At 40.0% G+C, this 22,873-nt stretch overlaps 1 protein-coding gene across 5 annotated transcripts in view; it reads right to left on the reverse strand.

The window, feature by feature from the left end:
* spsb4a (splA/ryanodine receptor domain and SOCS box containing 4a) overlaps positions 1–12,008 on the reverse strand; it is a 33,649-nt gene extending 21,641 nt beyond the window's left edge. The window contains exons 1-2 of one of the 5 annotated variants that reach the window (XM_046852778.1): positions 11,883–12,008; positions 1,093–1,910 (exon numbers count right to left, since the gene is read on the reverse strand). In XM_046852778.1, coding sequence (XP_046708734.1) covers positions 1,093–1,798 — 706 coding nt within the window. In that variant the 5' untranslated portion in view covers positions 1,799–1,910; positions 11,883–12,008. Of the gene's footprint in view, positions 1–1,092; positions 1,911–10,436; positions 10,570–10,975; positions 11,467–11,882 lie in introns of those variants that run through there. The other 4 variants (XM_046852774.1, XM_046852775.1, XM_046852776.1 and 1 more) reach the window with 4 other exon arrangements.
* Between the last annotated feature and the right edge of the window lie 10,865 nt (positions 12,009–22,873).

Consider the following 22,873-nt stretch of genomic DNA (forward strand, 5'->3'; position numbering starts at 1 on the left):
AAAATACACACTGAGACAAATACACACTGAGACAACTAGCAAAAGTGGGGCATCTCACAGGGCGAGAGATACGCTCATCCCAGCCCAACGTATCGTACATCATATGCTGCTGCCTGTGCCTTCTGCGGGAATTTTTTTTATATTTATTTACAATTTTGTCGTAAGAACGAAAAATCAAACCATCGTAACTCGGGGACCATCTGTAATTTAAACTGCAGATACTTCACTATCTAGGCTTCAGACTGAAACAAAGCAGCATGGTTTGCTAAGAGTTGAAAAAGATTCCAGCGATATATATGTAAACGTAAAGAGATTCAACAAAAAGAACTGAGATGCATTACAATTGGCATTACATATGGGGTTGGTTATAATAATTAGTGTCCCCCTTTCATGGTCCTCACAACTGTGATTTGGATTTCTGCTTCAGACACCTGTCAGACTGAGTTCTTAATCCAGTCTTTTCCAGAGAAAATAAAGCATTAAATGAAGTGTCTGCTAAACATGTTCACTAAAACTATTATGAGGGAGATGAGACACAGTTTACAAAGCTGTCTGTTTTGTGGATGAGAGGATCTTGATGTTGGCTTATCAAACAGCTTCCATCAGCCACCCCAAGGCAACAAACCAGTGTTCTGCACACAGAGAGAGCCCAGACAACAAGACAACAGATAGCAAGAATATGTCTAGCTGTTCTAAAAGAAATAAGTGGACAAACACTGGTATATGCCAATTCACTAATTACCATAGATTTTCATTCAGGTGATGGCCACGGTTCAATCTGGAAACACTTGGAGAGAAGTTGAAACACATGCTAAAAGGGTATATAGTTCTTTGCAGGGCACCATACACACTACGCAGATTTACAGCTAGGGTTGCCAAATCACCTACTGGCATGTTTTTGGGAGGTTGGAACATGCTGGGGAACTACATATAACTAAATCTATGTAGGAATCTCAACATTTTCCTTCCCAAAACTTATTTTGGGCCACATTTCTAATTATTTTGTTCTTATAAATACTTTAGGTATTGCCTTGGGTTTATATAGGGTGGATATAAACCAATGGTCTTTATGTAGAAAAAAGTTCAACTTACGATCCAAGCCATTGATGTAGCGCATGGTGATCTCACAGTGTCCCCATACTGCACTAACGATGGGATAGAGCTTCTTTCCCTTGAGTCCTCGAAAGGCCACTCCAAGGTACTGTCCATCAACCATGAAACTAAGAGTCCCCTCGTCCATATCCAGTACCACCACCAGGGTGTCAGGTAGCACAAATGCTTCCTCAGGCTCTAGGAAGCTGGGGTAGGTGGGTGCTGATGAAGCTGGTCGGTTTTTGCTGTTGTGGTAAAGCTTGTTGCGCCCCAGGTCCCAGCCCCAGGACTCACTGTCACTACCTACCAAAGAGGTGTATCCCACCGAATGTAGTGGTGCCTCTGATGTGGCCACACCCACTACGGCATGGGTACCCCGCTGCCGAGCAGGCCAGTGAATGCGCCAAACATGAAGGCCCCTTGTATAGCCCACTCTTCCTCGAATGCAGTCTGTACTTTGGGCCACAGGGTGGCGGTGAAAAGTCAACTTGTCATCTTCCTTGATGAAAATATTGAGAGAGCGATCATCTGGGTTCCAAGCATGCTGCAACTGATGCTCAAAAGATGCTGATGGCATATCCAGAAGCAGGTCAAGCCTGGCTGGCTTGAAGAAATCTGGACCTCTGAGTTCTCGCCGTAAGGGGCGGTAGGAGGGCTCGCCTCTCACATCCACAGATTTGATGCTTCCTGAAATCTTCTGGCCCATTTTTCCTCTGTGGGATTTTGGGCAAATTTGTTGACTGTTACCTCATCAAAGCGTGGGGTGTCCGGTTGGTGTATACTGAATCTGGCCAGCAAATGCTAGCTTTCCACAAGCCCTAAGAGGAAACATAAACACCAGTTTAGAATGTATGTAAGTTACAATAAAATGTCTGTATATTACTTGGGAATAGTTAGAAAAATAATAAATAATTGGGAATGCTGTTATGCAAAAATTTAAGATTTCAATTCGAGCATTCAACAGTGCAATATATGGTATATTCAAGACCACTGTAAGCATGTGAACACTAAAATACTAAAAAAGTGTTGTTGCCTCTTAACTGCTGAATGGAGCAGTGGCAGACCATTGTGATAGAACATTCTAGAAAAGTAGCCAATTCATATTTAATGAGGCTCTTTTCAGAAGAGCTGTAGCATGCAAAAACAAAGCAGGAAGCGAACAATGGGGTAATAACTTATTTCCACCCCCAACCCACCCCTTAGCTTTGATGGTTTCAGAGGTGCATGCACTAAATAGCTAAAGAAAGGTCTCGGTTTGCATAAGAGAAAAAGTCACAGAGCTGTTTTCATGTTAAAGGCATACTTCAGCAAATGCTAATGTGGCCAATTTAATTAAATCCAGTGGGGGATCAGGTACCATGACTGGATTTAACTCTATAGTCCAAATGTGAAATGCTTCTGTGGTTGTCCTTTAATGGTCGGTCTGAAATCAAATAAGAGGGAACAGAGAAGATGGAGCTAGTGATGAAGATGTGCTAAGACTACAGAGCAGTATGAAAGAACTAGCATGCAGGTCCTCCTACAGTGAGTGACGCACAATTTTTTTTTATTTCAGGAATGAGTAGATGCTTCCCGTTCAAAGCAACAAGAACCTTTTTCCACAGGATCCAGCTGGCAAGACAACACACTATCCTCTATTTTGTCTTACTATCCTTGTGAGGACGATCCATTGAAGGTCCTCAGTAAATAAAGTAAAATCATAGTAAAAATATCTAGTTCTAGTTTTTGTTTTGTGAAATACAATCAGATATTTCTTGTCATTGTGTGGTAATTTGGTCCCCACTCAGATATCAAAGTAGCTGAACATGACATTTCGCAATGATTCAAATCTACGCACAATATTTGCTTGCACATACTTATTTTATGTCCTTGCAAGAAAACATTATCCCCCACCAAGACATAGAAACATGTCAAGCAAACTCTCTCGTCTCACTGAGGTCACTGAAAGAGGAAGGAAAAGCATATACATGATGACTGGAACAAGAGTGACCTGATGTTTAGTCAGGAATCCTGCGTAAACATTACCAGTAATAAAGTGAAAACAAATGAGGTCATGAGAGACACAGGTTTGAGAAGGGAGGTTCAGGTAAACAAATACACAACAGGCTGCTCTAGGTTCCTTGAAATAGATGAACAGTTTAGGAAAAGCTAAGTCGATAGTGTTGTAAATTGGTAAAAGTACAGCTGATCATCGAAGTAAACCCTCTGGTAAAAGTGTGTCCCTTTTCAGATAAATGGCAATAAACAAGTACAAGATTTGTGTCTGATTGTACTAATGAAAAACTAGGCCTTAAATTGAGAACAACAAGACAAGACTAGCTTAAGCTAACTAACCTCTCGAATGTCCACTAGCATGGTAATAACTCTGACAAACCAACCAGCCGGTGGCTAATACTGTAGCCAGGTGTCACAATGCCGATGTGATGGATTAGGTCTCAATGTAGACCTCAGAAGTCAAAAGTATTATATGAAAGTGAAGTCCGGATACTTAAAAAAATGAACTTAATTACATTAGCAAAGAAAAACTAGCCATTTTCCTTTATTCAATTTGATGCACTTGTAAGGTAATTCTCACATGATTGCAAAGTAGCTAGATGTTTTCTGAGGTAAAATGACGAGCAATAAATATAAAACGGTGCTTGTAATATTGTCATAACAGAAGAAATGTAAATAGAGGGGAAAAAAACAAAGAAACACACTGATGAAACAATTTGTTTTCCCAAGATCAATGTTTTCTACTGGTGCCAAAATGCACAAATGGACTTAGAAGTATGCAGGAAGCATTAAGCATTCAGCATCTTCAGAATTTTGCTATTAAGATATAGCCGATCGTTATGCATCAGGACTGCAACCAAGTTTGAGAAGAGACATTCTAGCCAAGTGACTAAGCAACATTATACAAACTAATGACAACACTACACATTGAAGTAACCCAGAGGCTGTAAAACAGAAATGACATCAGTTATAACCTTGCACATTGGGGCTAATGAGGCAGAACATGCTGATGTTATGACCGTAATAGCTAAGACCTAATGTACCATGAATATGCTCCTTAGACTCAACTGCATAAGACCAAAACACACACAAAGTTAGCTAAATAAAGGAGTCACTTGTAAGGCCTCGTTAGTGCCATCGCTTCTTTTCAAATCCTTTGTTTACTTTCTAAATTAGATCAGTGCCATTACATGAATTAATCACGTTTTAGAACTTATCTAACATGATCTAGTCTGTTTCAGTTGATATTTTTGGAAGGGGTCTCCTATCATTGTGCTTTAACATAAAAAGGTAAAGATGTTTGTTGAAATACTGAGGATTCAGTTTTTTGGTGAGGTGAAGGAATGTTGGTATACATTTGCGATCAACACACTATGTGAACAAAAGTTTTTGAACACCTGACCATAAGTTTTTTTTTTTACTTCCAATTCTATATTTAGCCCCCATTCACTCTTATAACAACCTCCACTCTTCTGGGAAGATGTTCCACTAGATTTTGGAGTGTCATTGTGGAGATTCAAGCTTGTTAGTAAAGTCAGGAACTGATGTAGGTTGAGGTAGCCTGGGGGCAGTCAGCGTTCCAATTGGTTCCAATAGGGTTGAGTTCTCAAAAAAAAACTCAATAGCAGATGGTCTTCCAGTCCAAACAATGTAAAGCATATCTTCATAGTGCTGGCTTTGTGCACAAGACCAGTCATGCTGGATCATATTTGTGTCTCCAAGTTCAAATGAAAGGAAAATTTCATGCTACCACAGCCATAGATATCTGATAACGATAATGTACCTCCAACTTTGTGGTAACAGTTTGGGCATGAACCACATATCGCTGGAAAGGTCGGGTGTTCACATACAGTGTAAGAGATAACAAAAATGACCTAGCAATTGTAAAGTGTAGTCACAATTTAGATAAAATATACATAAACTTTTAAAAAAACTGTAAAGAAAGTTTATAAATTCATTTGTATTTGATCGAGTAAAATAAGTATTTGATCCCCTACCAACCAGCAAGGATTCTGATTTCCACAGACCCAAACTAGTCCTGTCCCTTTACGAAAGAACTCCTAATGTCTACTCGTGACATGTATAAAAGACACCCGTCACAGAAACACCCTTCAAATCACCCATTCAAACTTCTTCACCACCATGGACAAGACTAAAAAAGCTGTCAAAGGATGCCAGGGATAAGATTGTGGACCTGCACAAGGCTGGAATGGGCTATTTCTCACTCTATTCAATCCCATCAGTGTCTTAACACAGCACCATTACTGGTAATCAAACAGTATATTTGATCTCCGCATAGTCTCCATGTGGTAACAGATTCGCGTCGAGAGTCTTTTTTCCAACGATTCATCAACATAACCTACTTTTGTGGGGAGTCATTAAGGCTGTATTACTTATAGAAAGGCAAACAGCTGTAGGAACAAAATTTCAGCTATGGGATAAATAAGCATAGAATCAATAACAAAAAAAAAGTAATGCTAATTAGCAAATGACCTGTTTTGGAATTTAATTTGCACACATTGTTTGGTGGTCCATTACATATGAACCCACCTATAATAGTGGGAGAGATGCATTCATGGTGGTCTGATTTATCTACATCAGAGGATATCGTACTTGTTTCAAGATCTGGGGTTTTGGGCAGAGTAATTGGTGAGAGTGCATATTTAATAATACTAAGAAATTAGCAAGAAATTCAGGGGTATGGTATGTATACAGATACCTGTGTAGAGGTTATCTGAAAGAGAACACATCCTTGGAGCGTGAACTGCAAGGGACTGAGGATACATCCTTGGGGATACAAGAATACCTGATTAGCATAAGAAGAGACCTCACAAATTTTGGCAGTCTGGGGGTTTTGCTAGTGAGAGAATCTAATATCCAGTGACAAAGCTATCGAGAACGATGATTGTGTCAAGCTCTCTGCTAAATAAATAATTGATGAGCAGTTTTCCTGCATAACTGACTTACTGCAGGGGACAGGGCTGCGAGGGACAGGGCTATGTGGATGGTAGGAAAGACCTCATCATGGCTGGATCTTTTGGAGTGATAACAAAAACCATTTTTCTAAAAGGCATGAGTGCTACTGCCCTACATTCAGCAGTACCAAAGGTTGCTTTTGATTTGGGACAATTAATCCGGTCTCTTCATGCATAGCCTATGGAAGCAACTTGACATTGATTAGGACATGCAACCTTGCAGAGCCTTGCATACCTCCACATTGTGGCTTTCACATTGCTTCCAAAAACACTATCATAAGAACAAGGAAGACAATAGCAATTTACACATGAAATCCTGTCTATTATGGCTCAAATTTGTTAAATACAATACAAACATTTTATTGTATGGCATATTTCAGAGTTTTTAAAGACCATTACTTAGTTAGCAATGTGCAATGTTAGCAATGTGTAAAACATATGCATTTTTTAGTCCTACTTGGAAACCTTTAGCAATAGATCCTAGAAACTTGGATACATAATGTCAAGGCAGATAGTGAAATCAGTAGGCAAATAATAAGTCTTGCAAATAAACAAATTATCTCGAAACTGACCCATGTCGATAACTTGGAAATTAAATTAAATCAGCTAGCAAGCTAAACCTATTTGCTAAGTAAATGTTTTGTAGTTGGCCAGCTGGACATCTTGCAATTTATAATAACTTTTGGGATGTGTTTGGGAAGAGCTGAGTCAGTGTACAACATACTCATTCATCTGTGTTTTTGACTAGCGTGCTAACAATGTTTGGCTTGAGCATGTTGTGTTTGACCACCTGGAGTGCAAAATTATACAATAGCTAAAGGTAAAAAAATATCAGAGGCAAGTTTTTGTCATTTGCGCTTTATGTTAGATAGTTAATACGCTAGTTTGTATGAATACACCTCATGAATTCATAACCTACCAGGCGGCCTGCTATGAGACGAGAACCAACGCAGCACTACATACTGAGATCACAGCGGATTAGCTAAGAGGCTTTTCTTCTTTCACCTGATGCTCAGTATCTGCTCTAGTCAAATGTAAAAATGTGTTTCTTTTTCTTTTTTTTTTTTGATCTCTTAACGTCTAGCATTTAATTAAATCCTCAAACCACATACCGCCATGCTAATTAGTTTGTCAATACGCCATTGTTGTCATTGCTATTAAGGCCTATTACTTAAACGCATAATATGGTTTAGGACGCAGCCCTGAATTCTCTCCTCCGTTAATCCATCCTAATGAGAAGCGTGAGGAGACATACTATTCAGTATCTTGGGACTGAAAATCGCAAAGGTGTATTAATTAAAATTTTCAAAGAACTGGACAATACAAATTGCAAGCGAAAGGCTTTCTTTATATTCTTTAAATCAAATGTATTTTAATGGGGGCAAAAGGCTACGCCTAATGACTACTGGCTATTGATTATTCAGCGTAAAATGTAATGAAGGTCTTTCGAAATACACTTTTAATGACTTCATAGCGACCATGGAAGTCGTTTTTGTTGTTATTGTTTTAGTTTTATGATTGTATTGCAGTCTCTTTATCCTCTCGGAAGCTTGCTTATATACAGCGCCCGCGTGCTGTCGAAACTATTTTCCTGACACCGAAAAAACATCTATCTTTTTTGTTTTCCTCGCAATTAGATGCAAATCGGCTCTTGATACCAAAAGCAAACCTACGTTGAGATATTTTCCGGCTTGCCGTCTGTAGCAAGGCAGTGCTTGAAGCACGGTCAAATCCCAGCGCAAACAGGCCCCAGGATAATCCAAAGAGCAAACCAACAAGGTCAAACCCAGCATAAATCAAGATGGATGAAACGAGGCATGATTGACATGTTTAGCAAGGATCTGCCAACGAATTCACGTCCTTTGTGTGCCGGTACAATAGAGAGCGTAGAAACGAAAGCCGAATGTGTGTCGCGTATGCGGTAGGGATGCAACCGAATCCGGAATCCATTACTTGTGTTATGTGATTACGTTTTTAAAATGTGTTAGCCATTCAGATACGAAGCTCGTAGGATAAAATGCAGATACTATGATGGTCAACATTGTGTTAGTTGTTGGTTAGAAAAGATTGCAGGCAGGCTGTTGTCTTACACCTGTAGTGTGTGTGTTTAGGGGAGGGGGAGGAGGTCAGTGGATGCTCTCACCTCAGGGTGTTGTTAGCGTTTAAAGAGTGACGAACATAAACTCACCATCTGGTGTTTACTCTTTACTTACTGACCTTATTTTATTTGAAGATCTGGAGTCTCTCTCTGTCTTTAGGATGGTTTGTAACACAGTCTGATGGACAGCCGTACTACCGTTTCTACGGTCCTGCCCGTAATCTCTGTCTATAACCCCCTAATTTAATGCAAGTCAAGTTTTAAGTCAAGTCAAGTTTATTTCTATAGCTTTTTTTTTTACAACAGACATTGTCTCAAGCAGCTTTACAGAATTTAAGGGTTAAGGTGAATGATGTGTATTTATTCCTAATGAGCAGCCATGGAGACTGTGGCAAGGAAAATCTCCCTTAGATGTTATGAGGAGGAAACCTTGAGAGGAACCTGACTCAAAAGGGGAACCCATCCTCAATTGGGTGATATCAAGAGTGTGATTATAGTCTTATATACAGCACATATGCACACACACACACACACACACACACACACACACACACACATATATATATATATATATATATATATATATATATATATATATATATATATATATATATATATATATATATATATACAGGCACTGTGTGACCAACATGCACCCTCCCAATAGCAGGCATCTGTTCTGCCATGTGGTGGTGTTTTTTTCCTCATCTAGAATGTTCTGGAAGCGACAGGAGAGGCCCAGCCGGGGCACGGTTACTTTTTCAATTTCTCGTTAAAAAAAGGCCATGATTTATAGCAAGATGCCGTCTTTAAAGTCTACGACTAGTGACATGACACACAGACGCAGGAATCTGCAGACTGCCTTCAGAGGATTTGTTGGCTTGGGGGTAAAACAAAGTTCAGCCAGGACAAACACGAATCTATAGGTGGGAAATTGGATTACCCAGCATGAACAGTTCACAAGTAAACGTCCTCTGACATGTGACCAAGCACAGAGTTTGGCTGATTGTTTTTTGAGCAAGCAAGCACACTGTGTAGTACGTGCGAAGGTTCTGTGTGGAACTGTAAATGTAGTCGAAGACCCTTTTGATGGGTTTTAAAGTGATTTTTTTTTTTTTTTTTACAGAATCCAAGCAATGCCACCTACTAAGAATGGTCCATCTCATACCCACATGATATCTGGTCCTACTGTGGTCCCATGATAGTCCAATGGTGGCCAGAAGGTAGTCCTTTTGTAGTCCTATGGTAATCATATGGTGGTCCTATAGAAGTCCTATGGTGGTCCCATGGTAGTCCTATGGTAGTCCTACGGTGGCCCTATAGCGGTCCCTTTCCCATCAGCAAACAAATGTACAGAACACCAGACGGACTACAGTTTGTAATACTTGTATTGCACCTGTACGGTAGGTGAATGAGATCAAGTGGCCACTTAGTGTATGACAAATCGCTTTGTGTTTTCTGAGACACATGGGGAGGTCAGCGATGGTATCCTATGCTAGTCACAGATGTCGATGCTAGCTCTTGCTCAATGCTTATGCTTAAACTGTTTGTCTATATTATTTTGTATTCTGGGAATTGATTCTGGGAATTGAGGAGTTCAATACATACATTTTTTACACAATGAATTGTGATTTGCATTCTAAACAACACCTTTTGACCAATCACATTTCAGTATTTTCAAGACTCCAGGAAACATTCAGCCTTGTAGAAGCAGGGTCTCATGGTAGACAGACAGTACAGTGTGTCAGAAGGGAGTGTGTAAGAGACGGCGATTAAAGGCCAGACACACACACACACCCTGAAAGAGCACTTTTCTATCCTATAATTCAGCCTAAATGACACCGAAATAGTTTGACACACATTCTGGATCGTTCTTAAACACGGTCGAGGCCAAGTGCATATGAGGGACAGCTCTCCTGTTTCATTCCAGTGCTTACACATACTGTATATAGATGTGTTTTCCATCCAGACTGCTGGGGTCATGCACATACACATACACACTCATATAACATGCACATATGCAAAAGTCTGCTCGTCCCAGCCAAGCTTGTGTACACACACACACACACACACACACAAACACACACACACACACACACACACACTAAACTTCCATCTGGCGAAAGCTTCACTACTTCAGCTCTTAGCTAATATAAACACATTCCTGTGCTGGCAACTGGCAGCCACAAACACACACACCAAGCCGACAGAATGTACCCTCACACAGACAGACAGACAGACACACAAGCCCAGGACACAATAAGCAGCATTCAAACCTTGTTCCAGAGGTGGTCTTTTTTCTCCCTTGAAAAAAATAAAACCCACCACACACACGTACACACTAGGACACACACACTAAGACATGTACAAGACAGTCCAAAGCCATAACAGATGGCAGGTGATGTAGAGCGGGCTGACCAGAAATCCCTTGGTCTTGCACTCTTTCTCTAATCACTTTATCTTATCAAGCCAAAGCAGTGAGAAAACGACCCCCCACACACACACACACACACCTGGCACTATCAGCAGCTCTTTCTTGATGTCCGGCTCTTCTGTACTTTACTATGAGCTTTTAAAATTCCCTGGCTTCCAAGTAATGGTGAGAGAGACAATATTATTTCTATTACCCAGTAATCTACTTTCTATTAGAAAAATAAAAGTCAGCACTGAGAAGACTTTAGGACCTAGCAACTTTGTTAAGAGGAAACACTTGTATCTTCTGAACCCCCCCTTTCCAAACACACAAACACATCGAAACCAAATGTTCACATTTCTCCAGTTTCCTGTATTTGAACATGCACATATACATACGTACGTACAAGACGCTTACTCTTGTGGAAGTCCCGTCTGCCGAGTAGTTCACTTTTGTCCCCGCACTTGGGACAACAGGAGAGCGAAGCAACAAAGCAGGGCAAAGAAAAGCCAAAGCCAAGGAAAGAGAACAAAAAAAAAGCTATTCTGCATTGAAAAGGGCTCACGCTGCCTCTCCGTCTTCTTGTCTTTCTTTCTCCCTGCCCTGCTGAGGCAAGAGAAAAAGAAGCTTCTCCCCTGAGATGTCAACCCCCCCCCCTTTTTCTACCTCCTTCTGTTCTTTTTCCAACCCCCCTCCTTGGGGCTAATCTGTCCCGTTTGAGGGGTCGTAACAAAAAAAAAAAGTCCAACTGTTCGATCAGGCCACGAATGAAGGGAAAGAGAAAGGGAGAACGAGGAAGGAAGGGAGACGTTGTAGGAAGGAGCAGCAGCCCAAGAGCTGCCTCATGGTGAAAAGCAATCCTCTGTTCTTGTCAAATACACACAGAGAGTGAAGGGACAGAAGAAGAGAAAGACATAGAGAGAGAAAGAGAGGGAGGGATAGGGTACGCCCCTTGCCCCACCTCCAGCTCTCACATTCTGCCTTTCTTGGCCAATCAGAATGCCGCAAAAGGTACACAGCAAGCAGGACAAGAGCACACACATGCTTCTCGAAATCGGTACTCACGACTTGACTATGCATATGAAAGTCGAATAATTTTTTATTCAAATATACTTTTGTCAGTCAAGTCCAGGTGGAAAGTCCAAGCACCCACACTAAACAAGTGGGTATAATGGTTTGCTCATTTATTTTTTTTGTTAATCATGTATGTTTTGCACTATCAACGGAATCAACGTAACTTTGGCACCTTGTTTTTGAACAAGCCCAAATGCTACATTCTGTGCTACAGCATTTCTTTCTGTATACATACCTCCAAAGGTAGGAATTGTCCTGGAATCACGTATACCTTCATCACCCCATATGTTACATCCTTGAAACACACACTCCCCTCTCCTGAGCATTTGCACAGTCAGACATACAGAACATCATGTGCTTCCTGTCCACTTCCTGTCCTACAATGTACACCAGAGAGTAAAACCAGGTGGAACCTTTTCCACATCTTTCCACGAGAAGTTGTCCTGGACTTCACTTGCAAACTCGGTCACCCTTTTTTTTCAGACCACCTGGTATAAATGAAAGGCTGTTAAAACACATGCACACACATTGCCAGCCACAGAGATTTAGATGGCTGTTACATCCTTGAGCTGGAAACAACCCTCGGAAAAGCTGGCTTCGTCAGACAAGTCGCTGATTGTCACGGTGTGAGGAAGTGCAGGAAGGTTTCTCACGTCATAAAAAAGTGGCACGTCTGGCAAAATAAAACCATTTCCTGGCTTACTCTTTTAAATCGACAGAAATCTCATAAATACTTAATTTGACCTAAAAAAATATTTTCAAAGGAAGAAATGAACTGATATTGGAGTTAAAAGGAAACAAAAGTGATTTCTGTTTCTGAACTTCTTTCTTGAGTTGTAAATTGCCCTCCTCGTTTTCTGCTTGAGGGCGTTTTAACGCTTTAGGAGCAGCATGTGGTGGGGGGGAATTGGGGAAAAAGTGAGGGAGAGGGAAGAGAAGGGGGTTAATCCGAGGGACAAAAGGAGTCCTCTGCAATTTACACAGTCTAAAAGATAAGGGGCGTTTGGGGTAATCCATATGGGGAGGGGGGTAGGGCTAGACCTTCTGGCAAAGCACGTGTCACAAATAAAGTCAGGCAATTGTCCAGAATGAAGGGCTGGAGCTGGGAGTGATGGAGGGCTTGGGCTTGAGGTGGGGGAGTAAAAGAAGCACAGAGGTAAAGAAAGGGGAAAAAAAACGAGAGGGGGATGCTCATCTGGCCAACGTCAAATCGCCAGCACAGATGGCGTTCGCACGGGTAAAGATGGACATGCAGGTCAAAAAGTGAGCGGAATGGGGACAAATCTGTTTTTCCTCAGCATCTGGATTGTGTTGCGTTTGTGCATTTACGTATTTTTTCACACCATGAGTAACGCACATGCACATAATGTAGGTCCTGTCAGGTTCACATTTTGTCAAAGGGGCGACAGGACACAAATGACCACATGGCTACATTAAATATTTGTGTGGATCGAATTAAAATCGGTTCCAAACTCTCAAAGGTGTACATATTCAAAATTTAAGATGAAATTGTCGAAATCGTATCGAACACAAAACGTAATTGGTTTCCAAAAGTTAATTTTTCGGTTTTGATTAATGGTGAGTGGATTATCTGACACAAAGGGACACTCCTCTTTGTGTGTGTATGTCTGTGTGTAGGGATGGAATAATCCATACTGTGAGCTGAGGAGATGAGGGGAGGGGGAGAGGGGCGGGGAGGGTGGAAATAGCAAGGGCATGCTGCATCACACACAGAAGAGAAAGCCAACGGTTGGAAAGCTGTGCATACACAAACACACACACACACACACACACACACACACACACACACACACACACACACACACACTTGAAACAAGTTGCTTTGTACACCGTCATCTCTATAGACACAAATATAAATGCACCTGCCTGGAAACGGGGAAGGGGGTCGAGAGGCAAGAGACTAAACAATCACTAGGCAAACAAGAAACAAACACTCGCATAAAGGAGAGCCGAAAGCAGAAGCCTGGAGACACCTTTGAACATGCAAACACACACTAATACGCTGCAGACGTTACACGCAACATTTTATAAAACATACACACGCAGAGGACTCGCCAAACACAGCTTGCCGAAAGTACTTGAGAAAACACTAAAAGACGTTACAGATTTTGTCCTTGCGAACGCAACTTGACCACAGGCAAACACATGACATCACTTTGGAAATGACTAGCAGCCAATCACAACACGGGGCTTTGGGCAGAAATGCTCAGCAACAAGCAAGACGTTGTGATCCCTCGCTTTTTAGTATTAGCATTCGGGATATCTAGTTTTTGTCATGTTATTGTTGCATTATTGTTTTACCTGATTTCCTGTTAGCAATGTTTTAGATGGCGATGTCCAACTGGACCAAATACCAACTTAACATCTTTTGGATTAGTGTTTTCTTGTTAGAAATGTACAATTCCAGTGCATTGGGGAAGGGGGTAGCTCAGTGGTTAAGATGTTGGATCATAAGGGCGTGAGATCATCATCGTGAAATCATAAGGGTCGGTCAAATCCGCCGCTGGGCTCTTAAGCAAGATCCTTAACCCTCTGCTGCTTGGTTGTATGAATTGTAAGTTGCTCTGGATAAGGGCGTCTGACAAACGCTGTAAATGTAGTAGATTCCATGTCTATGCCATTGTACACCAATCAGGTATAACATTATGGCCACCTGCCTAATATTACGTTGGTCCCCCTTTTGCTGCCAAATCAATCAGGACCCATCAAGCATTAACAGCATTATCCTCTTTAGCATTCTGTTGGATTGGACCACACGGGCCAACCTTTGCTCCCCACATGCACCAATGTGCCTCCGCCACCCATGACCCTGTCGACGGTTTACCATTGTTCCTTTCTGAGACCACTTTGATAGATACTGCCCGCTGCACAAATCCTTACACTTGCCCATTTTTCCTGCTTCTAACACATCAAATTCGAGGACAAAATGTCCACCCACTAAAAGATGTCATAACGTTATGCCTGATCGGTGTATTCCAAGTATGATTTGATGTTTCACAATGGTGCAATAACTCATTAAAACGCTTAACATGTTGCTTTTTATTTACTTTATCACCAATCTGCATTTACAAGAAGCCAAAAATAATTTTTGTTTTTTTACTTTTTTTATTGAGTAGAATTGCATACTATAATTATTCAGTGTCAATCTAAGGTCTCAGATTTATCCCATATACACCCCTTTTACATCCAGTCTGTCAATGCACTTTTGCTCTATATGCTAATAAGCGGTAAATCGAATCACGCATTAGCATGTAAGCTTGATGGTGTGCACTGTGTTTCATCAGAGGTGACTCAAGAAGAAACTTATGGTGCATCTCAATCACCTCCCTGGTTCACTACTCAGGGCAACGATCAAGTAGTCGGCCATTTTAGTGGCCATTTCTACATCATCTTAAAAAAATCTCACAATTCAGGGCTAAAATCCAGGAATCATCAATGCTACTATGTTCCCTCCATGTAGTGATCCATGGTCCTTTCCATGAAACTCTTCTACACCATATACTGATTCATGACCTATGGAGCTCAAGAGCTGAGATGCACCACCAGGCTTCGTTCAGGCTTTTAGACCATTTTTTTCTCATGGGTTGCGCAGGTTTTACTTCATTGAAGGTGTGTGGGAGGTAAACACAAGTGCTCGCCTTGAATCCCAGAATAAATCGGGGGAAATTGAAATTGCAGGCTGAAGATGCGAAGCTTTAGGAAGTCACGAGGTCATGAAATCAAAAACTTAGTAAGATTTTAATTCAGTATTTTTGAGCTGTCAAAGCCTGTCTGGGGTTTGAAGGATAAGCTGACCACGCATACTTCTGTCAGGCATACAGCTCACTTTGTTCATAAAAATGTCCTTCATGGATTTTAGAAAGTGTGCTTCCATTTATTTTTTTATTAAAAGTATCATGGTTATGTGTTGAACGTTAACCTCAAATTTCATCTTATAACTTTTCACAGCCCAAAGCATAAATTCAATGTAACATATTATGGTAAACCTCCAGAGCTCGTTTGAGCCAATAACATGCAAGGAAAAAGGACCTAATTGAGGTCCAGGGACCTTCATATTAAACAAAAATGTGTAGGGGTCCGACACATTTTCATTTTCTTCACACTTTTCCAGACTTAAATATGCAGACTTCCCTTAAGAAAGTAAGTTCATGTGTAATTTAACAATAAACTACCAAACAGAACTAAAGTCCATTAACTAAAACATATTCGGGCCATGTCCACTCTAATAGCGCATTTTTCCCACATCGAGACATTTTTTCCAGTCGATTCAAATGTAGCTTTTTGAAAATGCGCTCCAAAGTGGATAAGTTTGAAAACTCCATTTTCACTACGCATTATGGACTGTGAAAACTGAGACTTTCAAATACAATGAACATTTTTTTTGTCATTACTGTGTTGCTTCAAAGAGCAGGAAAGAAAATAAACCCCAGGCAAAATGAAGTTTTTTGCATGCGGTACAGGGGCGTAAACGTTTTTAAACATTTCAGTGTGGGTGAACATTTTTTGGAATACGTTCGAAAACGAAAGTGCGGACATGGGAATGTTTTTAGACAAAAACGTTGTTTTTAAATGTATCCAAATTTGTGTAGATGTAGACCTGGACATCACTCAAATCAAATTCCATACTTTTCTATACTTTTCCAAAACCCTGCAAACTCTACCCTGTGGACTTAAACTCCCACCAAACTATCTGCAAAAACTTTATCTCCATGATTATTTCCAATGTCTGAATTGGACACATAACCGGTACCTCCCTTAACACTTGTCGTTCCGTCTTCACCCAAATCCCTACTGTTGAAATCCAAAACTCGTGAAGCTGGTTTGAGGTCTTTGGACAAGGTCAAAGGTCAGGGCTTTATCAGACTGAATGGCCTTCAGTTCCCCCCTCGTCTCATACACGCCACCTTCGGAGCCTTTACATCGGTGGTTGGTTTGTGTCTGACCCCAACCACACAGGAAGCTGACCCACAACAAGTGACCACTATCGCTACAACCAAAAACGACTGCTATACGGTAGTTAAATACACTGCAGTTACACCCGACACAAATACACTGCAGTTACACCTTTAGGCCACATACGATTACGCTTTTTAGCTTTAGCTATAATTGCGATTTGATTCAATTCTTTTTGGCTTGTGCTGGACAATCTCTAGCACCCTCCAAACCAAGCTCTGCTGGTTTGATAGCAGCTGGCAAATACACTGTATGTATTATTACCATCCTTTTCATAGCACCTCCATGGATTTGCACCATGATACATTCGAAGGGTATTGGATGTGTGCTTTTCTTCCTCCTACTGCCCCTCACCTCCTGTTTTCTTTCTGTCTAAAATATTCAAACCCACAGTTTCCAGTTACCTGGTTGGCAGGCAGGAGGCTCAGATGCACTTTCCAATTAGTCCAGGCTGTTCTAGGAGTGCTGGAGCAGTTGTTTGTGTGTAATGGGATGAGTTGAAGATAAATCACCAGCAGTGGTAGACAGTAATGAAGTAAATTGGTTACTGTACTAGCTTTTTTCACGTATCAATCAACTACATTTTGCAAAATCGGTCGTTCCTTTTTATTTAGCGGATAAAAAACGTAACTAGTCAACACAGCAAGCCGCCAATCATTGTAGAGTGCACACTCTGTTTTAAACTCGTTTTGATTGGCGCTTGGTGGTATCTATTTATCACCAACATACATTTCAGCATCAGTGAAACATCAAGCAGACATTTTGAGAGGAATAAATGATGGAAGAAACTCCAGACTTGAACTCGCCACTTTTGGGTGATATTTTTTTTTTTTAAGGTTTTGGGCACATGATCATTTTATGATATCAATCAGTGTTGAACTTTATCATTCTATTCATAAATTGGTGCGCTGAGAGTCACATTAAACTGAGAAAGAGTCATGTGACAATAATGATAATAGGAACATCATCGTCGTCATAAAGCATAGTACTTTGGATTCTTTTAAAAGCAAATACTTTTGTACTTTGTACTCAAGCGAAAGTTTAAAAGAAACATCCACCACTGATCACCAAACTATGTCAATGTATTTGTTCTAATATGCGATAATTTCTATCGTAACATCATTCACCTGTTGAATTCTTCTGTTCTGTTTAACATTGATGGAAGGAGACTCCAGTGTCAGCTCTTACAGATTTTTTCCAAACAGGAAAGTCTTCAGGATGAAATCTTATAGTTTTACCACTTAGCATAACAAGCTGCAATTTTTTTTTTACCTTAGTAGCTTAAATAGAAAAAAAAAAAAGACAGCCTACTCTGCATTATTTACCAGCCTTGACTGACATCATTCTAGACACAGCTGCCTACTATTCTTTGTCTGTACCCAGACCAACCAATCAGTCATTTTGAATTCAGTTTAACCTCCGTTTGCCATGAGTGTCGCCTTACTCACCTATTCACCCAACCCCTACCCCCATTCCTGTTGGGACAGATGAATATTTACCCATTGGTGGATAAAACCAGGATGAAAAACGATCCCTAAAATGGCATTTAAATCCAAATCCAAATAAACACCAGTCGAACCATCGTGAGAGGGTAAGTCAACAGAGCAGAGCGGAATGTCACAGTCGGGTTACTTAGCTTTATTCATCTTAATTCACATGGAACTGACACTTCATTGCTACCTAAACATATATCGCTTGGATAAAAGGACAACTTTGATCAAATCCCAAATAACAAAATATGTATTTCTGCCATGTGGCTAAAGGAAACTTAAGCCCAATGGCTTGGAAATGCATTTTTATTTTTAAAAAATTTATGATATACAACCAATGAAAAACAATTGCAGAAAATCTTAGTTCTGATTGGTCAGAAGAAATCAACTGCTAATGTGCTCATTTTTATATGGTATACAATTTGGTGGACTTTCCACATAAATGGAAGGAGTTACCAGTTTCACTAGTAAGAGTAACAAACAAAACTTTGTTTTTCAGAATGGTGCCATTCTGGCAGGTTCCATTTCCACTATTTTTTCGTAAAGGATTTGACATAGCAATTGTTGAAAAGTAGGACTTTGGGACATCATGGGAAATAATCAGGGTATGAGAACGGTAGCTTCACTTCCTGACTGTTCTTGTCTTTACCCTCGGCTAATGTTTTCTCCATCCATCCTTCAGGGACATCCAAATAAACACACAAACTTCTCTTGAAGGCCAAAGGTCAGCCAGGTCACAACTTCCTCCAAACAAGCAAGATAACCTGGACACTGTTTGCTTTCTTTGGCGCTGCATTTCCGCCAAAATCAAGACATCAACCAGAACACTAAATAGATAGTCATGTATCAAGGCTTAGATATAATAATAAAAACAGCGAAATAATTTCAACAACCATGATGCATTCACCACCGGGGCATGATGGAAAGAACCCCTTTTTAAGTTCTTCATGTATAAATACACAGGAAGAGGAGGAAGAGCTAATACGCCATGACCCTGCGACCCCCAATGCGGGGAGAAAAAAAATTCCTATGTTTCCATGACAACTGGGGAATTGATGGTGAGATTGAGGTATGCTGAGAGAGACAGAGCATTTGGAGGAATGAAAGAGATAGAAAGAGAAAGAGTGTTGTTAAGGGACAAGCAAATAGGGAAAATACAATAGGCCAATGAAGATCCTATAGAATTGGATGTTTCTAATTTATTGCTAATGAGGGTATCCAGGCCTTCCATGCATATAAATGTATTATATTATTATACTATTTATTTTTATATTATATAATAATATATCATACTTTTTGTATTTTACAACTCTTTATATGTCCTCGTAGCTCAGTGGTTACGCCATTGAACTGGAAGGTCACAAATTGAAATCCCAAACACACCAATTTGCCACCGCCGGGCCCTTCAACAAGGCCCTAAACCCTCAACTGCTCAGTGCACTCAATACATTTGAACATCCCATTCCCTATTTAGTGTCCATTTGCTATTATAATAACCTTCACTCTTCTGGAAAGATGTTCTACCAGATTTTGGAGTGTGATTGTGGAGATTTGTGAGATTTCGTTCAGCCGTAATGGTGTTAGGAAAGTAAAGTACTGATGTAGGGGAGGTGAGGAGGCCTGGGTTTCACTCAGAATTCCAATTCATCTCAAAGGTTTTTAATAGGATTGAAGTCAGAGGTCTATAGCAGGAGATTTTCCACTCCAAGCCATATAAACCATATCTTTATGGAGCTGGCTTTGTCATGCTGGAACAGGCTTCGGTCTTCTAGCTTACTTGTAAGGAAAAAAACAACCTTTACAATTGTGTCCCCCCCAAATTTGTGATAATGGTTTGGGGAAGAATCATGACTGGAAGTATATATGTTTCTTTTTTATTTTCCACAATTAATTCCATGAATAATATTTGCAAAAATGTATTGTTTGTACTCGTGATTTGTTTTTCACACGTACGTCAAGAATCGATCGATTTCATGACATTTACACTTTTTACAATTGTGGCACATGTACTATATACACACGATTGAAATATTTTCCCAATTTTTATTTCACCTACAATTAGTTTCATTTTACGATTTGTGATTTTTATCCATCAAAATAATTTAACTATGTGATATTTACGTGCCTCCCCTCGAAAAAAAAACAATTACATTTTTCATGTTATGACTACACATTAATTCTTTCTTTCCACATGGTATTTCTCCCTTTTGGAGAACATGGTTTAATTTGATCAGATGTTATTTTTCCTTACATTAGACAATATAGTTTGTGCACCTACTGTATATATGCACTTATCAGGTTGATTCACAAGTGATATATTGTTCCCATGATATTCCACTATGGGTTTTCTCACTAGCTTCTATTGAAGTCGGTAGAGATGGTTTTTCACTTTTATGGAGAAACTGGAAAGCAGGAAGTTCTCCATCCTGAAGACGTTAAATATATTGTTTTAAAATGCTGACCTTGGAGACTCCAAAAATCTGGTAATCCCGAAGGCAGTCACATATGGCCCAAAGGTAATGGACTGCAAGACTGCAAGAAATCAGAAAACACTGACCGCTTTGTTGTACCAAAATATATAGCATTGAATGTGTGGATAAAGAACAATAGGGGCCTTTGTGGACCCTTCAAGCCACTCTTTCATCTTGATGTTGCATGATCGAAATGACAAAGGGCAACCAGCATCATAAGATACTTGAAGGTGTGATTTAGTTGATGGTGCTTTTGGTGTCTGAAAGGTACGGGAGGGTTTTATTAATGTAGCATGTCCCGGCCTTGATCTACACCCATTCGAGAATTCCCTTTCCCTAGGGGAAGATGAATAGAATACGAAATTAGGGAATATCGTCATAAATAAAACAAGACAGGGTGTGCCATTAGAGGAAAAGTAATCAGCGAAGGCTTGGTGAGATACAGCCCCAGCTGTGGGTTGATTATTTTTCTAATAGCCACACGTCCTAAAGTGTTTTATTCTTCTTATACCGCAGCAATTTTTCATGATGGAGTAATTACAAAAGCCTGCTGTCCTGAAGACCATTTTCTTTCACTCCCATTTTCTTCACACTCGCAACCTACCTTCCAGTAGGTTTTTTCAGGACATGGTCCCTGAAAATGTTACAAAAACGGTGACACTGGAGACTCTTTGCATAAAGTTTAACCGTACAAGGTTGTCCACCATACAAGTTGGGGAGATTGTAGCTTAGTGGTTAAGGCATTGGCTCCGGAGGTCATAAGTTTAAATCCCGGCCACACCAGCAGGGTGGCCGCTTAGGAAGGCCCGTAACCCCAGAGCTGCTCAGTTGTTCAATTGTGAAGGGTACACCAGGAACTGCAACTAGGTTAGAAAAGCAGGACATAATTATTCTGTTTTATTATTTATACTATATTTTAGAAATCTTTCAAGAACAAACAGACTACAGAAAATAGAGCATCAAGAACCTAGACAAAATAAAGCAGTGGTGGTAAGGATTTAGGAAGTCATCCTGAAGAAGCTCATTTTACTATGTGCAAATATCTCCAAGAAGAAAGAAAATTAAGAGTAAAGAAGTGTGTGTATGGCAGACAAACAAAGGTGATCACTAATAAGTCATTAAAAACAACCTCCCTGCAAAAACCCCCAAACCATCTTGAGATGTACCAGCTGGAGTTGGATCCCACTTCAGACATTTGAGGTTAAACAACCCACTCAAAATAAAATTCTACATATGCTGGTTCTCCATCATTGAGCATTTCAAGGCTTTGGCATGGAGGATGTTGGTGTTGAATTTATAATGATCCCAGATGTTGAGCTAATTTACGTTGCTAAGGAGCTCCTGGTTCCACAACTCCCACTGACTGAAGAAGACTGTAGAAATGTCATTAATTGTATTTGCTTTTAATATTTCTCACTCTCTGGCGTTTGCAATGTGGTAATGATTTATAATCGCACTCTTGGCCTCACCCAACTGAGGATGGGTTCCCTTTTTAAATCAAGGGTTTTTCTCAAGGGTTCTTCCTCATCCCTTTAAGCAAGTTGCCACAGTCGCCCACGGGCTTCATAATCAGGGATAAATACACATCATTTAGATATGAATTTTTGTTCTTATATTCTGTAAAGCTGCTTCGAGACACGTCCATTGTGAAAAGCACTAAATTAATAAACATTTTATTGAATTAAACATTGAACATTTTTAAACCATGATTGGTCACTAAGAAACAATAGTGATTAGTAATTGGTCAAAGTTAAACCTTTTTTTAATCGATTGGCTTTTGCTACCATTGGTCATTGGGATCAATGCTGAGAAGGGGTTAGTCATTGGTTAACAATAGTGAATAATAATTGGTTGTTGGGGGAAAATGGTAAAAAGTAATTGGTCACCGGAAATAATGTTGAGAAGTGATTGGTTTCTGGCACTGGTAGTGATTAGTAATTGGTCATTGGAGGAAACCATGATTGATGAATGGTCTTTGGAGTATGGTGTTCATTTATTCATTTGGAACAATGGTGATTAGTAATTTGGCAGTAGAAAGGACAGTGAACAATGATTTGTCATTGGAAAACAATGGGCATTAATGATTACTCGATGAAGAAAATAGTGATTGGTCATTAGAAACATTAGTGATTGGGTATTGGGGAACAGTGGTGATTATTAATTGGTCATTGAAAATCAAAATAAAGTGATCAGTGATTGTTAATTATCAACAATGTGATTAGTGATTCGTAAATGACCACATATCAGAATAAGTGCATTAATTTACCACTGTGCAGCAGTATTGAATAATG

This window comes from Silurus meridionalis, chromosome 6 (genome assembly GCF_014805685.1).
Source record: "Silurus meridionalis isolate SWU-2019-XX chromosome 6, ASM1480568v1, whole genome shotgun sequence".
NCBI classification, from domain to species: Eukaryota; Metazoa; Chordata; class Actinopteri; order Siluriformes; family Siluridae; genus Silurus; species Silurus meridionalis.